Source organism: Pelobates fuscus, chromosome 2, assembly GCF_036172605.1.
Source record: "Pelobates fuscus isolate aPelFus1 chromosome 2, aPelFus1.pri, whole genome shotgun sequence".
Lineage (NCBI taxonomy): Eukaryota > Metazoa > Chordata > Amphibia > Anura > Pelobatidae > Pelobates > Pelobates fuscus.
Genome location: NC_086318.1, coordinates 417,863,509 through 417,885,661, shown reverse-complemented (window position 1 = coordinate 417,885,661; position 22,153 = coordinate 417,863,509). Strand labels below are relative to the sequence as shown.

General features: G+C 39.3%; 1 protein-coding gene across 2 annotated transcripts in view; it reads right to left on the bottom strand.

The window, feature by feature from the left end:
• The window catches only part of PLCB1 (phospholipase C beta 1), a 739,173-nt gene that overhangs the window by 208,917 nt on the left and 508,103 nt on the right, over nt 1–22,153 (bottom strand). For both annotated transcript variants that reach the window (XM_063444005.1, XM_063444006.1), the window contains exons 11-13: nt 13,533–13,690; nt 11,506–11,588; nt 1,267–1,351 (exon numbers count right to left, since the gene is read on the bottom strand). In XM_063444005.1, the coding sequence (XP_063300075.1) occupies nt 1,267–1,351; nt 11,506–11,588; nt 13,533–13,690 (326 nt within the window). The remainder of the gene's footprint in view (nt 1–1,266; nt 1,352–11,505; nt 11,589–13,532; nt 13,691–22,153) is intronic.

The following is a 22,153-nucleotide window of genomic DNA, read 5'->3' as shown; positions in this document are numbered from 1 at the left end:
TCCTGTGAATTCTACCTTGGTGTACAGCTTGCTCAAAACATATGCAATCTGTATAAATAAAATGTAACTGGGAATCCTAGCTAAATAAAGAAGCACAGAGCAGTGAATGCGGACAACCATCACTAAATGGGTTAATTCATATGATTATTGATTCTCACTCACGAGTGATATAACAACCAGGATTAGGTTTTTTCCCTAAATTTGGCAATTTTGCGGTCAATTCACCACAAATAATACCTTTTTTATTGTCATAGTTTTGTATACAGTGATCAGCCACAACATTAAAACCCCCTGCCTAATATTGAGTAGCCCCCTTTGTGCTGCCAAAACGTTTTCAAACTTTATATTGTACAACGGGTGCAATAAGTAGACTTGTACACAGTGAGAATGCGACTCTGTGGAATTATTTTTCTGAAAGTAGACGGGATACCTAAAATTTATCCAGATGCTTTGGCTCAACAGAATTTTCAACCTAGATTTCGATACGGAAGCCCAATAAAAAGGAACAAAAAAATGGGCCAATCAATATACTGCAAAATATATACATAATGTATATAACATAATATATATATATATATATATATAATATTATGTATACATCTTGCAACACATTGATAGGAGCATTTGGTTCACAGATCAAGTAAGAAAAAGTAACCGATAGATGGAAAACCAGAAAGAGCATTATTTATTAAATATATAATATATAAATAATATTATTTTTCTCTTACTACTCCTCCTGTTTTTCCCTCTATTGGTCACTTGATCTGTGAATAAAATCAGCATTTACTGACTGTCCCCTAGACACTAATCATCTCTTTTTTTGAGCCAAAGGAGTCACAGAATCCAGAATCACAAACCAAACCAAACATGTTCAGCATTGAGTTCGGGAAATCGGCCAAACACCCAATCGGACCAGATTCAGCAAAATTGCGGTTCAGCCTGAAATGGAACTCTAGCCATCAGTACAATATTCCAAGTAAATAAATATATATATATATACAGCTGTAATAACTTTTTGACCTCTACATTTGAAAATGTAGATAATATATAATATATATATTAGTGCTCTTAAATTTAGCTTCGACAAGTAAAAAGGACTCCTTGTGAGAGATCTATGGCTTACAATGGCAAATGACTTTTAAGGTCTGGCTAGTGGCACAGGACTTCAAATATTAAGCCCCCTGAATATGATATATCTATATAGTATCCATACATAGATAAACTATTCATATAGAAAACTCTATGTTACCAACTGATTTGTCTTACAGGATACTTTTCCAAAATGTCAGTTAAGAGCCCATCTCCGAATATTTGCTTGCAGTATTCTGCCATCTTTGCTTGTTGCTTTGGTCTGCAAATCAAAGGTAAAAAAATCTAAATACAAAATATATGTAATCATTTGAAAAAGATATAGCACACTACTTCACTACGATAATTTAGACCTGACACACTCCTCTAATTTGATACATACTATGGTAATATATTGGCTCAACTGATGCTTAATATTTGCTTTTTGCACCAGAAATATCGGTCTATATTGTTTTTTTATTTATTATGTTGCATATAAAATATATCATGGAGTGTGAACAAGCAAGAATAATATACAAGTTCAATCTTTAAAAAAAAATATTAATTCCCAATGGGCACTTAAACATTATTGTAAAGACACGTTGAAATCCTCAGGTAATAAAGACAAAGCCCAAGGTGTATGTATGTGGCTGAAGAATCCTGGCGTATACTAGAGGTAGGGATGCTTTTTCCCCTCGTTTTTACAGAATATATTTCCTTTCAAAACTTGATGAAATGATCATTATATGAAAAGATAGTGTTGAGGTTGGTCTGGCCAACTGTTTGGAACACTGGCTGCCTTATAGATCAGAAAATGGAGATAAGATCATATCTGAATTAATCAAGATTTGTTTCTGTCTCTTTAAAGGGACACTATATTCACCAGAACAACTACAGCCCAAGGTAGTCGTTCTGGTGAGTATAATAGCTGCCTTCAGGCATTTTTATGCAAACACTGCCTTTTCAGAGAAGGCGGTGTTTACATTGTCCCTAGGGACACCTCCAAGTGGCCACTCCTCAGATGGCCACTGGAGGTGCTTCCTGGCACTGTGCTGCACAGTAGGCATCACTGCCATTTAGCGTCTCCACCTTCTGCATGGGGACGCTGAATTTTCCTCAATGAGATGCATTGATTAAATGCATCTCTATGAGGAGGTGCTGATTGGCCAAAACTGCGTTTGGCCCCATCCCCTTGCTCATTCTATCCAATGGGAAAGCATTGGATTGGCTAAAAATCAGCAATTCTAATGATGTCACAAAGGGGGCGGAACCAGCACTGGCGGACCCGCTCGGCGCTTGAAATAAAGCGAGTTTTAATTCCTTTTAAGGAGGCTAACGGGGGCAAAGCCACCTAAATGGTAGGTTTTGCACTATAGGGTCAGGAACACATGGTTGTGTTCCTGACCCTATAGTGTTCCTTTAACTTTGCTTTCCCAGCTACACTATGTGAGGTCACAATGAGGTAGCAGTGGGATGTGTGAGGTCACAATGAAGTGGCAGTGAGATGTGTGAGTTCACAATGAGGTAGCAGTGGGATGTGTGAGTTCACAATGAGGTGGCAGTGAGATGTGTGAGTTTACAATGAGGTGGCAGTGAGATGTGTGAGTTTACAATGAGGTAGCAGTGAGATGTGTGAGTTTACAATGAGGTAGCAGTGAGATGTGTGAGTTCACAATGAGGTAGCAGTGGGATGTGTGAGGTCACAATGAGGTAGCAGTGGGATGTGTGAGGTCACAATGAGGTAGCAGTGGGATGTGTGAGTTCACAATGAGGTGGCAGTGAGATGTGTGAGTTTACAATGAGGTAGCAGTGAGATGTGTGAGTTCACAATGAGGTAGCAGTGAGATGTGTGAGTTCACAATGAGGTAGCAGTGAGATGTGTGAGTTCACAATGAGGTAGCAGTGGGATGTGTGAGGTCACAATGAGGTAGCAGTGGGATGTGTGAGGTCACAATGAGGTAGCAGTGGGATATGTGAGGTCACAATGAGGTAGCAGTGGGATGTGTGAGGTCACAATGAGGTAGCAGTGGGATGTGTGAGTTCACAATGTGGTAGCAGTGGGATGTGTGAGGTCACAATGAGGTAGCAGTGGGATGTGTGAGGTCACAATGAGGTAGCAGTGAGATGTGTGAGTTCACAATGAGGTAGCAGTGAGATGTGTGAGTTCACAATGAGGTAGCAGTGGGATGTGTGAGGTCACAATGAGGTAGCAGTGGGATGTGTGAGGTCACAATGAGGTAGCAGTGGGATGTGTGAGGTCACAATGAAGTGGCAGTGAGATGTGTGAGGTCACACTGAGGTAGTAGTGAGATGTGTTATGTCACAATGAAGTGGCAGTGAGGTGTGTGAGGTCACACTGAGGTAGTAGTGAGATGTGTTATGTCACAATGAGGTAGCAGGGAGATGAGTTATCTCACAATAAAACTGCTGTAAGAGACTAACACATCTTGTAAGAAATCAACATCAGTACATGTGGTGCGGCCTACTTACTGCATGGGAATTTGTATTTTTCAAGAAAACATCAACCAGTGAGTACAGACTATCATTCTAAAATAGTAACTTCATGTTGTTTTTAATAAATTATATTTATACAGATGGTCCTGCTTGGACTGCTAGCCAAATCTGTCTAGATTTGTCTTCTGTACATCGAGTTCCTAATATACTGGGGTTATTGCCCTTCTTGATAGTTGATCTATCTTTGTTATTCAATAAGGAACACATCATAATGTTCTAACAATCTATGAATCTTCATAGTGGGTGATCAGGCTGGATGTCTAAAAATGAAAATGGTCTAACTCACTGAAAAAAACAACTAAAATCAGAAACAACAGGAATCAAAAGTGAATTTCACATTTTAGCTTAAAATAGCGGTATTGGCAAATCTCTCCAAGTCAATTATTATTATTTTTTTTTAATTTTTATATTTTAATCTATAATTTTATAAATCCCTTTGATTCCGAAAAACGTACATTCTAGTGAATAATCCAGCCAGAAATACAATAAATAAAGTCTATTATTTATCATAATTATTATTATTATTATTGCCATTTATATAGCGCCAACAGATTCCGTAGCGCTTTACAATATTATGAGAGGGGATTTAACTATAAATAGGACAATTACAAATAAACTTACAGGAACAATAGGTTGAAGAGGACCCTGCTCAATCGAGCTTACATTCTATAGGAGGTGGTGTGTAAAACACATTAGGACAGGAATTTGCAATCAAATAAGGTGAGCTGCCCTTTAGGAGAGGGCGAGAGACAGGTATGTGAGGTAGGGGTTAGTCTTGGAGGCCATAAGCTTTCCTAAAGAGATGGGTTTTAAGGCACTTCTTAAAAGATGCAAGACTAGGGGAGAGTCTTAAGGCAGTAGGCAGGCTATTCCATAGGAAGGGAGCCGCCCGCGAGAAGTCCTGCAAGCGCGAGTTGGCCGTACGGACAGGAGGTGGTCACGGGCAGAGCGGAGAGACCGAGAAGGGACATACCTATGGATCTGTGAGGAGATATAAGAGGGGCTAGAGTTGTTCAGTGCAGCTAAAATAAAACATTTTCTAAACTATAATAAAGGTTTCTATGGTTGTGGGACCTGCCTGGCGTGCAGGACCACCAAAAGCAAAAAGAGACACCTGACTGATATTAAAGATTTCATAAATAAGGAATTTACCATTAAGGAACAACTTACATGCTTCTCAAAAGGAGTCATTTATGTAATAAAATGCCCCTGTGGCCTATTATACATAGGCAGAACCATAAGATGCCTGCACATAAGAATTTCGGAACACGTGCGCAACATAAAGAAAGGTCTAGAGACACACAGTTTATCAAAGCACTTTAAAACCCACCATAACCAGGAATCTGAGAACCTATTTTTTTGCCCACTTAAACTTGTAGAAAAAGATTGGAGGGGAGGTGACTTTAACAAAAAAATCGGAATAGAAGAAATGAAATTCATCTATAACTTTAACACTCTAATACCCCACGGACTAAATTCAGACTTTGAGGTCTGTCATTTCTTCTAAATGTCTATTTGTAAGAAACATCTTTTTGCTAGAATAAAATAGAATAATATTAGGAAAATGCTGCAACCTTCTACTATATAGAGCAGGCTTTTAAAAGTATTTGATATACTTGCATGATATACATTTAATATTATAATGAAAGTTAACAATACCCTACAACTATAAGCACCTTAAAGATACCAGTATTTAGATTAAGAATGGTTATCACCATTGGCACAACACTAGCACTTTAATATGTCAACATATGATGTTTTTTTCAAGGTGATTAATATTATCTAAGTCAAAGGCTATTATCACTTTTTGCACAACAACAACATTTCAATTAAGCACTTTATTGTTATGCTATTAATGCTATTTAGGTTCCCATTAATAGCACCAGCACTTTTATGCTATGCTAATAACACCAGCACTTTAATGCCATGCTACTAATGCTATTTAAATTACTATTAATTGAGCACTTTTATGTTATGTCTCTAAAACTATCTAAATTCCCATTATGTTATGTCTCTAAAACTATCTAAATTCCCATTAATTCCGAAATGGAACGCACGATACGCTCGACATGCGTTCCAGTGACGTCAGTTGATAGCGACGGCGCCATCTGAAAGTGGAACGCATGCCGTCAGCGGTGGAACGCACGTTGCGTTCCATACGTGCGATAGCCGGAACCCGGAAGTGAAAAGACACAAGGGGATTAAGAAGACGCCAAACAGAGAAGGAAGCCCATACACCGATTGAAAAAGCCCCTGGTACGGGGCGAAACGCGTTTCGGACATTTGGACATTTTGCCAATTGGCAGGACTATATACAGTTTCTCTATTTTTTATTTATTTTATCGAAATTTTAATTTTATCCATGTTTTTCTCCACATTGGGGAGCAATAAAGTTTTCTCCTGAAAAATTCAAGTCAAGTTGTGGAACCTGGATTATTACCCAACCGGAGCATCATATAAGTGATCTGGGAATAGGAGAGGGACATCCTGAAAAGTCCCACAGCGCTATCCATGAGAGCCATATGCAGAAATTTGGCTCTAGGCTTGTGAGTACCTGACGCTCATTTCGATTGATACAATTGTATTAGCATATTACACTATATTGCTTTTTATATTACAGAACCATTCTAGAAGTGTGAATCATCTCCTACATTGTATGTATTTTATCTTTATAGGTGTGAGTTAGTACCTTGAATTGACTCCTATAGCATACAGGAAGCCAATGTAAGGACTGGCAGAGGGGTGAGGTGTGAGAGAAACGACTAGAGAGGAAAATCAATCTAGCAGCAGCATTCATGAAAGTGTAAACTCAGTGTAAGAGAAAATGTTAACAACAGCAACATGTGCATTTTAAGGACTATACCAACATGTCCATAGACCCTGCTAGTTCTATGAGAGTAGACCCGACCCCCATAGAACTAGTTCTGGTTTGGGAGGTGCTCTCTGCTGCTTACTTGTGTATTAGCAGAGACAGCTGGCACTTTATTTTTTGCTACCTTTTTATTTTATTTTGTAAATGTATTTTCTTGCATATTGATATATATTATACATTTAAAGCTTTAACTAACAAAAGTCAGTTTCGGCATGGAGTGTCCATTTAAGAAAGACAAAAAGAACAGCTATTTTATGACTTTTTTAAGCAATAATGTTTCCAACTATGATCATGTCTAAAGAAAACCCCAGAGTAGGTCACATTTTATTCCTTATTATTATGAGACATGAGATCCAGTTGCTGCGTTTAATTTCTTCATGTCAGACACATAGCTGGCATTTAAAAGCTCATCCTCCCGCAGGCTCCACAACCCCATGCCCAGTAGAGTGTGAGAATGACATAGAAGCTGACACAGTTTGGCTTGAGGGATAAGGAGACATGTGTTTGGCTGTTGAGAGTTCTATGCTGACCACACAGGGCGCAGTGCTGGGCAGCTGGGGAAAATTGTTTCAGCAAAATTCTCAACGGGAGTTCTAGCTATGAGTAACTGTTAAAATGACTTCCTAGGAGAGTACAGATGGGCAGGCAGAACTGTGTTACGACGGTGAGAACCTTACTAAGCCCCATGTCTCTGCAGTTGCCTTTTCCATGCTTTGCTCTGCCGAAAGGATGATTGAAATGACATGAGAGAAGATTCCCAAGAGTAACGAAATCAAGAGAAGTAACCTACTTTTCCTTGGCAGCCCTGTGGCTAAGTAGATGTTACGTGAATAAGCAGAAGGGGAGATCCATTGGGGAGTAAAACAGATGGATGTATGGCAGAAATAAACAAGTGATTGCTTTGGGGGCGTAAAACAGTATTCTAGGAATATTCTAACAGTATTTTATTTAAATATCTCTATTCTATAACTATAGAGCATAATAACTGCAGAATATATTGGTGCTAAATAATAATAATAATAATAATAATAATATATTGTGATACATGGAATATTACATGACCTTCATGTTATTTTGTGGGGCAGGTAACAGCCAAGTAATGTACAAAGAAGGTAGAAAACCCTAGTAAGCGTGTGAAAGGTATGTATGTGTGTGTCTGTGTGTATGTCTGTGTGTATGTATGTATGTGTGTTTTACTGAAAGGGTTAAAATGTATTTAGTGGTCTTTCACTGAGCTCAAGCCAGTTCTGACCAGTTTAGCCTTAAGTAAGTTCTGTAGATAAGAAAAGAAAAATGTGCCATCTGCCAGGTACGTTCCAATGTTGTACCACCAAAAAGAACACACCACCTCATTATGATGTTGACAGCAATCCCCTTCATAACGATAGTACATTTTTTCTGCAAATGTTTCAACCTGTTTGCTTAATTATGCACACCCCTAATTGCCTAATTATGCACACCTCTGAAAGTCTCGAAATATCTATCTGCAGGCTTATATAAACCCTTGCTTTGTTCTGCTAAATTGGTATGGCTTTGAAACTTCTGTCTGTTTGATCAAGTACCCCAGGGCCTCAGGTGGAAAACTGTGGTTGGACAGAACCAAAAAGTCCATGGCATAAGGAGAGCGGTTCCATCCAGGTATAGTGATTATTACTAAGAAAAGTTCCAACACTTACATTATTGCATTCCAGACCAGATGAGAGATTTAGCACCGCTTAGCTGACACTTTAACTTTACAATTTAGTAAATTTGTCAGTTTTTCTATGTGTTGTTCTTTTTGCGCCTTAACCATCATTTTTTTTTATGTTGCCTTTTTTCTGGCAATGCAACCAGTTTAGCAATTTTGACTTTCCTTTTCCAATACAAAGTGTTCTACCCATTTCTGTAGACTGCACTGGTATAACTACATCGTTTTTTGTACCCCCTCAGACTATATTGCCATTTTACAAAACTCTGCCACCTTCACACGCAGTTTGTTTATGGTTGTCATGGAAACACAGAATGTGCATATTTGTACATTGCATAGAATGTTGCTGATCAGGCAGTGCCATTGTGTATTTGTATAGCAGAACATGACAAGTACAAAAAAATAGAAGCTTGAAAAGCTATGTATACACAGTATTTCATATATAAAAAGACATGTTGACTTTTCGGTCCCGTGAGAATCTTGACAAGGATAGAACACAAGAGAAAAGCCTCAAGCAGAACAGCAATTCTCGTGAGCACAAAATCCCTTCCCATGTCCAACAGAGAGTAGGGTAAACATTTTCGGGTGAATATACAGATTTCTGATTTTTTTCCAAAACGTTTTTTTCGTTTTGCATTGAAATATTTTTTAGTTTGTCTCACAACTGGTGATCCCTGCAATCTTTACTATTAAAGTTCCTCTGTAAACCCTCACACACTCAAAAAAAAAAAAAAAAAAAAAGAATAAATGAGTATTTCATGAAGATAAAACCACAAAGATAAGTATTCACATTAACTGTTTTGGAATTTCCCAGAAATCCCAATGCAGTCAAAAGATATCATACGAGACAGTAGGGTCTACTTTGGCTTTGGTATTTTGCCATTCACTGAAGAAAACTTGACCAATGGTGGAGCTACTGACGTCAGGGTTTGTCAGTTTCCCCAGCCATCACGAGTGAATGCATTAAGGAAAAATATATTGTCTTTGGAGGCTCCATAGACATCAGTATTGCATGGTTGTGCATGCGCAAGAATACAGTGCGAACATGGCTACTGGCAGATGAAGCATCATGCGCTAAGGAGGATTCTCTGGGTAGACATGATGGCTGCTGCGAGAGGAAGCTTCAGGTAACCTTCCCTTGTTCTCACAGACCATCAGACACCAAAATATGCAATGATCCCAGAAGGTGACAGAACCACTTTAATGGTGATCAAAGAGATGTATTTGAAAATGTGTAGGAGAATGTATTAGACAATTATACATTAGTGCATGTGGTTAACTCTAGTTATATGTTTTTATATGAGTTGTAACTGTGACATTTAAAGTAATAATTTATTTGTTGTACATTGTTATAATTTCTTTTTTTTTATTCAGAAAAAATTACAACTGGTTAAATGTAATAAAATACATCCAATTAATTTCCATTCCTAAAAGGGGTTATAAAAAAATAGTAGAAATGCATTTTGCAGTTTTATTTGCTTCAGTCGGAAATGGGTAGATCGTCATATTGTGTAAAAAATGTAAAATGCAAGTGATTTGTGAATGGAGATGTTCACCTTCAAGGTCACTTTATTGAAATGTGTTTGTCTGTCTAAAGCAACAAGACCTTTTTTTTTTATTGTATCTCCCACTGAGACAGAACTCTATGTGTGATAAGCCTTGGAATTTAGATTAATGTTTAGTGCGCAATGGGAGTTACATTAACTGAAGGCTCTGTGATCTGCAAAATATAGCCCAAACTACTTTCATTTCTAAATAGAACACTTTGATTCATGTTCTGCTAATTTTGTATAAATGCCTCATGTCTGTTGTATACAGCACAACTCGGTACTTAGTGAATTTACACTCTAGTGATTAAACTATATTAATTCAATGTTTGATATAGCACTGGAAGCAGGGTATTTGAAACTCCTGTTAACAATATATTTGTACACCTTGGAAGTATTGGAAAGTATATATATATAAAGCAGAGGATTGATGGTGGCATTTTAACAAAAGATTTGTTAATCACCAAGTAATATTGCGCATCCATTTTATAGGTTTTTGTCCCTTTTTTTAATTGTTTTTAAAGAGGCACTCTAGGCACCATAGCCCCTATTAACACCATTATAAGAGTCTACAGGAGATCTCTGGCAGCACTGCCGAGTAGACATACTATTTCTAAACAATTTGACATTTTCTTGAGTCCACCAGGCATCCGCGTTCTGACCATCTTCCAATATATTCAGAATAAAAAAATAAAAAAAATTTTCTCTTCCCTTCACTGCCTCCTTCTCCCTTAACCCTCCTCTCTGCCACCTTTACTCCCCTCAATATGTTAGGTCCCAGCCACCCTCGTCCCTAGAAACTTGGCATTCAATAGATTCAAGTCGAGTTCGGATTGAGAAATTTCTTCTCCTCTTATCTCTTTATTGACCATCAGCTCCAGACTCTGATTTAACTCGGACGTGGTGCCTTTATGTTTCTGCTTCCTTACCTTCCTTACCTTTGAAATCCATGGCTATTGTACCTATTGTATCTGTTTTCCTTGTCATTACAAAAACATCAATAAATATTGATTGGAAAAAAAAAGAGATTAACGGAAGGATGGCTCAAGACAGGACATGTCCATTTTAGAATACAATTAAAGTAGCAGATGGCATTCACACAAAGAAGTTTATTCACTAAAAGTTGAGTTGTGAGACGTCAACAACCAAGTCGCAAACTTGTATCTAAAATAGAAATGTTGGAATAAACCTGCAAATAACTCTCCTATTATAACCCTATATTTCATTGTTCAGTTAGCTATGGATTGGTTTAAGAACGAGATGAATTGGAGTGGAAACCATTCCCCTGGTGAGAAACCCCCTGAGCACTGGAAAAAACTTGGAGATTTCGGTACCATGTGTGACTATGTTAATACTTAGTATCAGCAGGCATAGGACGTCACTGTTCTAACATGTTACATTAATAGGTCTATTCCTTGCCTCTTCATCAGGATTAACAGCACAATAATGCACATTGTATATTGAAAACTGATGTATATATTGCTACCAGAAATAAAAACTTATTAAAGCAAAACTTTGCAGGATTTTAAATATAGTGTTTAAATATTTTACAAAAAAAATAAATAAAATGTAGAAATGCACAGAAAGTCTACAGAAAAGAGGATAAATTAAGCAATGATTCTCCTTTCTCTTCATTACCAATGAAATCGACTTTACCTTGTCTGAACTGGATTATGTGGGATTTGATCTCATGGGAAAAAAAAAAGGTTAACACAAATTATCAAGGTTTTTTGTAAATTCCAGAGAAGTGACAGTTCCACTTTAACCCTTTGATAGACATGAGTAAACTGTAAAAAAAATAATAATCAGTTACTTACGAATCAACATGGTTTTCAAAAGACAGAAGAATTGGATATGGTGACGTCTTAAAGGCGCATTCGGCGATAGCTTCAATAACTTCCTGAAATTATGAAAATATTTCACATTGTAATTGTCTAATTACACAGTCGACAATTCAGGACATTTAGCTAAAACATTACTTCTGCACAGCGTGAGAATGTGCACAATATAAAATAGTATAAAATAAGAGTATTTAATTTGGCATAAATCAATGGAAAGTATGTTAAGGGTTGTTCTTTGAGAGGAATTAAAAACAAGCTAAAAAATGGAAAATAATAGCTGTTACCCGTATTCAACATCTCAAAATACAGGGAGCAAAGAAAAAGAACTGTTCTAACTTTGTACAATTTGAAACAGTGAATCAACATCCTGCATATACATTCAATATACGTGTTCTATCATGTAATACACACGTTCCACCGACTCAATATAAAATCACGCACAGAAAGGCAAGGTATATGGAAGGGGGAGAGAGGTAAAAATAGGTATGTGAGTGCATGTGTCAGTGTGGCTGTGCATTTCAGTGTGTGTCTTTGTGTGTTAGTGTTAGTATGTGTGTTTATCAGTGTTTGTAAGGCAAGAGGCAATGTGGCTACAATGTGGGGGAAATATAGGTAATGCTATGGTAATGTGACAACATACAATGTACAGGGGGCAATATGTTGCATATGTTACATATTAAAAAAATGTTATTTATTAACAATAACTTAATTTTTTTACTGTCTGAAAAATGATTTGCTTTGTTTCCATTAATTAATGTGCGGCTTATGCATACTATAACAAAAACACCCACACATTACTTCTAGTATACCAAAAAGTCATGGTTTGAGGTGGAAGTTTCTTTTGGGCAAATTGCTTGGTAGTGAAGGGGTAAAGCAAGTGAAATTATGTATTACTGAGTAATATGCTGGATCTGAAGGTGAACACAGATGGTTATTATCTATGGATGTATAATAAGTGGAGCACCCAGTGGAAATGTCTACTGTGAAGCATGCATTTTCCATTGAGAGCTAACCCTCTACAATGCTATCTTCTATCTATGTTCTATATGTATGTTCTATCAGAGCAGTATTCTTCACTGCGGGTATACAGCTACAGGATGTCTCTAGTTCATTCAGTCTTCAGGCCATAACGTCTGTTTACAAGTTTTGCAAGTTTCCCTGGTTATTGGTGGACTAAAACCAGACCATTATGCTATAATTTGTGAGTTTGAAATGTGGTACCAAGAAGACATTCCCCTGGACAAAGCATCTTGGGCTTCTCTTTGGTAACATAGTCTTCGGTGCTAAACGCATGCCAATGAGCCCTCTTGGGGTACAATGTTCATGACTTGGTATCGCTTTGCAGGTAGCACAGCAATTAGCAGAATGATCAGCGTAAACTGACTATAAAGCTAGCTACCTCTGTAGTAAAAATATGGGTCACAATGCACAGACTTTCTTTAAAAATACTCTAAATATTAATTAGGGGGAGCAATTTTCGAATTCGGCTAGATGTCCGTTAAGCATGCCCTGTGTACAAATAATGACAATGTATCAGTACCGTGCCTAACTTTTTTAGATTTATGAGCTGATGGCTCTGGGTGTTGAAACTTTATTTTCAAATTCATATCTTACAAGCTGCAGTGTGTATTCTAATATTAGGATTTATGGCTCATGTGGATTATGGGCTTTAGAACCTGAATCATTTTGCTTATTTTTCTTTTTACAGAAATAGCAGCAAAAGGCTGTGTATGAACAGGAACGTGGATAGAATATGTGAGGCAGCTGTATCGTAGATTGTTATGTCATTCCGACTTGCTTCCCCTAACTACTGAATATAGTGTTTCCTTGGAAAATTGGATGCCTATCATTGAATCCACATTATGTGCAGATTGATATTGAACAAGACAATTGCAAGCCCAAAACCTGTTAAGAAACCAAACTGTAGGAACAAAAATAATAATAATAATAATAATAATAATTCATTAGCAATCAGGAGCAATTGACTTCTAAATGAAATGTACCTTAAAAGATATTTCAGTGGTCATAGTAAATCCATGTGTAATGACAGGCTCTTCCTCTGCGGTTCTTCCCTTCCAACAATCCAGTTCAACACAACGACAGCCTGCCAACAAAACCTGACGATACATCTCTACTGACGAGTTACCGGCCAGCTGTCCAGCTGAAACACAGGCAAGAAACAAAATGTGTCTTATTACATGAGGCTTGAAACTATGGCAAACATTCCTTTAACAATTGCGTATGAATCCAATTAAATATAAAACAATGCACGAAGATTTAAAAGCAACATCTGGTGTGGTTAAGACAAGAAGCTGTAAAGATATAAGAAACTGCAACAATATTTTATAGTAGGAAGAAACCCATTCAGTGACTGTAGGATCATATTTGTAATGAGAATTCTCCTTGCATGCCCCTTTTTTTGGAGGTCACCAAAGTTATTCACAAAGCCCTGTCGTTGTAGCGATACCTGTTGTAGCGGAGAGGTAGTATAATCCACAAGGTCTCCGCTGGTAGACAGGAAAACAGGCAATAATCCAAGTAGGCAGGTACAGCATACAATAATCCAGGTAGCGTTATGTAATCCTCCCCTCCCAAGAACTAGACGACACATAGGCTGGGAGTCAACTGAGGTCTTTATTCACAGTTCCAGTATTTGTGCAAGTCCCCATGCAAGGGGTTTCCATACTGACATAACATTCTCCACATTTCTCCCATCAGGCACTGCTGGACGAGAGGGACACTCCCACTAAAATATACAGTTAAGTGGATTATCCCTCCGTGCAGCAGAACCAACAATTTATATTAAAAACCATAACTTTGGCAATATTCGTTACATTTAGACATATGGACGTTTGGTAGATAGCTGGAGTCAGAGTGCACATTTCGTGAAAGTACGGCTCAGATCCCAGCTTAAATTACCGAACGCCGCATGAAATACACATTACATTTATGTTCGCTTCAAACTACCGATTGAGCTTAGGGGATCACATTACCGAAGAACCGGGGCTCCCGAACGGCTTGGAAGTCCAGCGGTATTCGTGCCATTGAGTAGCCGATTTTAGTTCCAGGCGCTCGATGACCAAATACCGCTGGCCGAACAAAGGATCCAAAATGGCCGACCGCCGCGTGGTCGGTAGTCGAACGACAGTCACCTTGAATCCTCTTAAATACCGATTGCAACATTGTTGCAATCCTTAATGAGGGCCACACGGCCTCCTGTGTGTGGTCTCCCTTCGGTAGTTTGGTTGTTTCACGAACAGTGATGAAATTCACCGTTCGTGAAACGATTTGCAAGGGGCTGGCGGCTTTTCTTTCCGGCAGCATACGAATACCAGCATACGAATATGATTACTTGTGTGAACCACATTACACCCACTTGGTTCTTAAAGACATACATATGCAATAACATAATACATACACGAAGGACAATATACAGTGGCTGTGTTCGCCACACCTGTCCATCACAGTGCCGTGTGATTCTGGAAGTGACATCATTTATGATGCTTAATGTATTTCTTGGGTTTCTATTTGTAGGCTATGTAATTAGGCAGTTTTGTGGCGGGTGGGGGCCCTAAAGTAAAATATTGGGAGGGGACCTATTTTCCTCCCCCCGGCCCCCACCCCTGAGCGGTGGGTGCGGGCCCTAAATTATAATGGGGTACCGAATGTCCTCCCCCTGGCCCCCACCCCTGAGCGGTGGGTGGGGCCCCTAAAAACTAATTAAGGGGGTCCTAATGTCCTCCCCCCTGGCCCCCACCCCTGAGCGGTGGGAGGGGGTCCTAAAAACGAATTGGGGGAGGGACCTAATGTCCTCCCACCTGGCCCCTACCCCTAAATTAGAATGAGGGGGGGTCCAGGAGGGAGGACATTAGGTCCCCCTCCAATTAGTATTTAGGGCCCCCACCCACTGCTCAGGGGTGGGGGCCAGGGGGGAGGACATTAGGTCCCCCCATTACTTTACTTTAGGGCCCCCACCCGCCGCTCATGGGTGGGGGCCGGGGGAGGACAATAGGTCCCCCCCCTATTTTACTTTAGGGCCTCCACCCACCGTTAAGGGGTGGAGGTCAGGGGGGGGGGGGGCAACAGGTCCCCCCTTCAGGTTAGGAGGGGGGGGTTGTGTGTGTTTCTTTGTTTTTTACAGTGAGCAGCCATAGGCTCACTGTTTAATAGACATGCCCCTACTCGCGGTATAGCGAACAGGGGCATAATTTACTAATACTAAGTAATCTTTACTTTTACTTAGTATTAGTAAATTTGGCTGAAAGACCAATTCAGGTCTTTCAGCCTTTTAGTAGATAGCTTCCTAATACCATGGGAATTAGGGAGTTATCTACTTATTCCTCATTCCTGTCATTGCATTGACTGGCTAAGTAACTTACATTTTTTATGAATGTGTGTTACTTGATTGTTGTAAGTGTTACAAATGCTTACAGCTGAATCCTGGCTATGTTTGTATACCTTTTATTTAAAATTTTATACAGTGTAACATTCTTCTTCTTCCACTGGGTAAGTATATTAGTACTTAGGCAATACTGTACTTCGGAACTTTGGCAATTCGGCACTTCAGAACTTCGGCAACTTCGGCACTTCAGCACTTCGACACTTTGTAAATTCGGTAATTTCGGAACTTCGGGACCTCGGTAATTCGGCACTTCGGCTATTCGGACATTCGGAAGTACCCGAATGTCCGAATTTCCCGAAATTCGTCCGAATTCATATTCGTCCCTAAACAAATTGCACATGTCTATACTTTTCTTTAGAAGACTTATTGATCATAGTAGTCCATAGTATCTGTTATTATACCAATAACAATATTCATTCATAAGTAATGTTTTTTTTGACTGTTTATATTTAAGAGAGTTGTTATAATACAAGCAGAAAACAAATTACATGAATGTAAAAAAAAAATGTATCAAAGATCTTTTACATTTGGTGTGGTCCTGTTGGTATCAGGTGGGAAGAAAGTCTTAAAAAAAGGCAGCTTGCTTAGTGAATAACATGTCAATATCCCTAGAATTTAGGATAAGGACTAGGGGTATGAAACTAATCCAAGTGACAAAAAGAAAATGTCATGACTTATTTTGTTTTGTTTTGGTTTTGTTACTATATTCTTGTAAGAGTGCAGACTTTCCATTGAGTACATAAGAAAGCACACATCTGTGTTTTTATCACAACCATGACGGAGATTAAAAATTAACAAATTAAAAAGTTAAAGTTTGACATGCTAAAGTCTGTGTTTGCCACCAAGGGTGTAACCATTTTTTCTTATTGCATTTTAGCTCTCTTTCTGCAGATAAAATAATCAATGCAAACATTTGGGCTTGTGGTATGAAGGAAAGATTAAACAAAACAAGACATTACAAAAACAAAGAAACGCTTTTGACTGCAACCCAAAAATAGTTCAATGACAGCATCATAAAGTAAACACACGTTCTACTATAATGTTTGTCGAGTTGTATGCAAAGCTTCCTTTATTTGCGCTAATCAAGATGAGAAAGCGTCTAAGTCGTCTAAGTTTAATGTGATGTATAACTTTCCCTTGTGATCTATTCATCTCATATTGTAATTTTCTCCTAGGAGATAAATACAACTTCTCTTAGACAGTAAACTTGTTTTAATAGGGCTGTGTTCATCTCTTGGTTCTGTCACGTTTATTTGTTTATCTGTTATTTGCTCTTATTTCCAGTTGCGGTATATGTTACGCTATATAAATAATTGCAATTACAGTGCCTTGCAAAAGTATTCACCCCCCTTGACTTTTTTTTACCTATTTTGTTACATTATGGCCTTAAGTTCAATGTTTTGTTAATCTGAATTTTATGTGATGGATCAGAACACAATAGTCTAATTTGGTGAAGTGAAATTAGAAAAATATATACATAAAACGATTTTTTTAGAAATAGAAAACAGAAAATTGGCATGTGCGTATGTATTCATTTCGGCCATCAAAGAAAATGCTATGTCTGGCACAAACCCAACACATCACATCACCCAAAGAACACCATCCACACAGTGAAACATGGTGGTGGCAGCATCATGCTGTGGGGATGTTTTCGGGACTGGGAAACTGGTCAGAGTTGAGGGAAAGATGAATGGTACTAAATACAGGGATTTTCTTGAGCAAAATCAGTACCACTCTGTGCGTGATTTGAGGCTAGGAGGGAGGTTCACCTTCCAGCAGGACAATGACCCCAAACACACTGCTAAAGCAACACTTGAGTGGTTTAAGGGGAAACATGTAAATGTGTTGGAATGGCCTAGTCAAAGACCAGACCTCAATCCAATAGAAAATCTGTGGTCAGACTTAAAGATTGCTGTTCCCAAGCGCAAACCATCCAATGTAAAGGAGCTGGAGCAGTTCTGCAGGGAGGAATGGGCAAAAATCCCACTGGTAAGATGTGGCAAGCTCATAGAGACTTATCCAAAGCGACCTGGAGCTGTGATTGCCGCAAAAGGTGGCTCTACAAAGTATTGACTTTAGGGAGGTGAATAGTTATGCACATTGACTTTTTCGGTTGTTTGTCCTATTTGTTGTTTGCTTCACAATAAAATAAAAAAATCTTGTTGTGGGCAAGTTGTGGGCATGTTCTGTAAATTAAATGATGCAAATCCTCAAACAATCCATGTTAATTCCAGGTTGTGAGGCAACAAAACACGAAAATTGCCAAGGGGGGTGAATACTTTTGCAAGGCACTGTATAACATAACGTCTTATTGCCTGCCACTCATTGTTTGAGTTAAGGCATGTTAATAACGTAAGGTGGGAAATGTACCAGGAATCTCTCCAGATGACTGGGTGATGTCCTCAGCATTCAGCGAAGAAAATGCAAAAATATGTCTGTGCTATATTTTCTCTGCACATATTAATAAAATATTGCTTCTGTTACACTAAGCTAAATATCAATGGACTGTGCTTGGAGTTTAGAGATTTGAAACAGCAGGTGTACTGCGAAATGTGGGACTTTATTCACTACATGATTTGCACAATGTAGGGCAAAATGAAACACTGAAAAAGACCTATTCCAAGCATAACAATGTTAGCCAGGCTGTCAGCTCACATTATTATTATTATTATTGCCATTTATATAGCGCCAACAGATTCCGTAGCGCTTTACAATATTTTGAGAGGGGGGGATGTAACAATAAATAAGACAATTACAAGAAAACTTACAGGAATAATAGGTTGAAGAGGACCCTGCTCAAATGAGCTTACAGTCTATAGGAGGTGGGGTATTAGAAACATTAGGATAGGAAATATCAAGTAGGAGTGAAGCAGAGCTGGAGGAGAGAGCAAAGCACTATCCCATAGGAGAGCAAGAGACAGGTATGTAAGGGAGAGATTACTCTGGGAGGCCATACGCTTTCCTGAAGAGATGGGTTTTAAGGCCCTTCTTAAATGATTGAAGACTAGGGGAGAGTCTGATGGCAGTAGGCAAGTTATTCCATAGGAGAGGAGCCGCCCGTGAGAGGTCCTGCAAGCGTGAGTTGGCCGTACGGGTGCGAGCAGCGGTCAGGAGGTGGTCGCGGGCAGAGCGGAGGGTACGAGGAGGGGCATACCTCTGGATCAGTGAAGAGATATAAGAGGGGCTGGAATTGTTCAGTGCTTTAAATGTATGGGTTAGCACTTTGAATTGACTCCTATAGGATACAGGGAGCCAATGTAAGGACAGGCAGAGGGGCGAGGTGTGAGAGGACCGACTGGATAGGAAAATCAGTCTAGCTGCAGCATTCATTACAGACTGTAGCGGGGCAGTACGGCTTTTGGGGAGACCAATCAGGAGAGGGTTACAGTAATCCATGCGGGAAATTACTAGAGCATGGACAAGCTCCTTGGTAGCATCTTGCGTAAGAAAGGGGCGGATGCGGGCTATGTTTTTGAGTTGGAACCTACAGGACTTGGCAACAAACTGGATGTGAGACTCAAAGGTGAGACCAGAGTCAAGTATGACGCCAAGACAGCGCGCTTGTAGGGATGGACTTATGTGGATATCACTGACTTGAAGGGAGAGTGAGAGAGGAGCATCAGTATTAGGAGGAGGAAAGACAAGGAGTTCAGTTTTAGAGAGGTTAAGTTTGAGAAAGCGTGACGACATCCAGTCAGAGATGGAAGAGAGGCAAGCAGTGACACGTTGCAGGACGGCCGGGGAGAGGTCCGGTGAGGAGAGGTATATCTGAGTGTCATCAGCGTACAGGTGGTAGTTGAATCCAAAAGAGGCAATAAGTTTTCCAAGAGAGGCAGTATAAAGAGAAAATAGAAGGGGACCAAGGACAGAGCCTTGGGGAACTCCAACCGAGACAGGGCGAGGGGAGGAGGTATCCTTGGAAAAGGAGACACTAAATAAGCGTTGGGAGAGATAGGAGGAAAACCAAGAGAGGACAGAGTCACAGAGACCGAGTGATTGAAGAGTTTGAAGGAGGAGAGCATGATCAACTGTGTCAAAGGCAGCAGAGAGGTCAAGGAGAATTAATATGGAGTAGTGACCTTTGGATTTAGCGGAGATTAGGTCATTAGTCACTTTGATAAGAGCGGTCTCAGTAGAGTGGAGAGGGCGGAAGCCAGACTGAAGAGGGTCAAGGAGAGAGTTGGAATTAAGGAAGTGAGACACACGGGTAAAGACAAGTCTTTCCAAAAGCTTTGATGAGTAAGGGAGCAGGGATATGGGACGATAGTTAGAGGGGGAGGACGGGTCAAGAGATGTATTTTTCAGGATAGGTATTACAGTGGCATGTTTAAGGTCATCTTGCCATTTAGCAAAACATCTTTCCCTATTCCATTTATACATTGGACACATTATGCTTAGCGTTGTTTAGCAAGTGTTAAAGGCACACTCCAAACACCTAAAGAACTTTAGCATGCTAAAATGCTTTATGTGTGAAGAGTGTGTTCTCTTTTTTTTCATTTTACAAAAACTGTAGATTTCAGTCTAAATTTGCACTTTTATAAATTAACCTGGCTACATCCTTTTGGCTGTCAGTCAGATAGCCAATCCAGTTACTTCCTGGTTGTTTAGCTCAGGGGAGCAATTGCTCAGAGCACTTGCCTTGCAAAGACTTCTTATTGAGCTGCATTGGGAAGTCTGTGATTGGACAGCCACAGAAAGTCTGGACAGGGTTAGAAGGGGAGGGCTTGCAAAGGCTGCAAAAAAGAGATCTACAGCTTTTCCCAGCTGTATTTATATATACCACAAATAAGAAATATACAATTAATTGCATGTATAATTTCATTGGGGTTATATTTACTAAACAGTGGTTTGCATTTTTTTTAATGTATTTATTTATTTTCAATTTGGGCAGTGGTGTGTCCCTTTAAGTCCCTACATTCTCCTTTGCCCTTTGTGGATATTCACAGCAGGAAACACAATTTCTCTGCTTGAGCTATGTTCAGTCCCTATGCATTGGACAGAAGGAGTATAAAATCCCACCCCTTCCCCTGACTTGCTTTACAGGAGCTTGAAACACTTAAAAAAAAACTTCAGTACTACCATCACTATAGGAGAAAGTATTAAATAGAATATTTTAAAAATTTGGCACTGCTAACAGAGTATATTTCCTACAATAGTGTGCTCTCTATGTATAATAGTAAAATATATCTATGGAGGTTGCAAATCTCATTCTAAGGGCCAGTGGAGAACTACAATGCAGGTACTATAACTAGGGACGTATTAGCCGGGAGGCAAACAAGGCATTTGCCTTGGGCGGCACTTTCCAGGGGGCGGCAAAAAAAGCCGCCCCCAAATGCCCAGGGCAAATTTCTTGTTAGCCTAACGGCTAACTAAAAATCCGGTCGGGCGGGCGGCGCTGGCGAGGGAGCACTGATTAGTGAGCTCTCTGCTCAGCTCCCTCGCGCACCACAGAGTGATGCCGGGAGCCGGAATATGACGTCATAGTGCCTAGGGCAGAACAAAACCAGGATACACCACTGACTATAACAACATTATAAGATAAAGTTGTTAAAGTGCCTATAGTGTTTCTTTAGGCCAGTGGTTCCCAACCCAGTCCTCAAATACTCCATAACAGTCCAGGATTTAAGGGTTACACAGTTGTGTCTAAAGTGTTTTTAGAAAACAAAAACAAAAAAACACTTTAGATACAACAGATACAACAGGGTAATCCCTAAATTCTGTACTGGTTGGGGGTACTTGAGGACTGGGTTGGAAACCCCTGCTTTAGAAAATCTGACAAATAAATATAAACATGCAATTTCTTACTAATGTTTCTAAGAGGTCTGTATTTGTGAATATATTTCAGTGAATTGAAAACTGAAATGTAAAAATGTAGCATGTAGTGTTGACCCAGCTATAGTCACAGCACGGCTATTTCAGTGTGAATTTTGCAGTTGGATAAATCCCATATAATTTATATGCTGCATGAGGCAACTCAGTCAATCAAAGAGCAATTCCAAAGGGTTGCCTTGATTAGTTAATTGCTTTTTATGAGCTGCCCACCAACATTTACAAATCATTTATGCCAACAAATCATGAAACTGGAACTGGCAGCCCTACCTATGACACTGGCATTGCTTAGAGTATATAGGAAATTGGGATTGATTGTTATTCTGCTCAAATATAAGCTACCGTTTTAATGTTAAGATTTTTTTTGTTTGTTTGTTTTTTTCTTAGCACAGG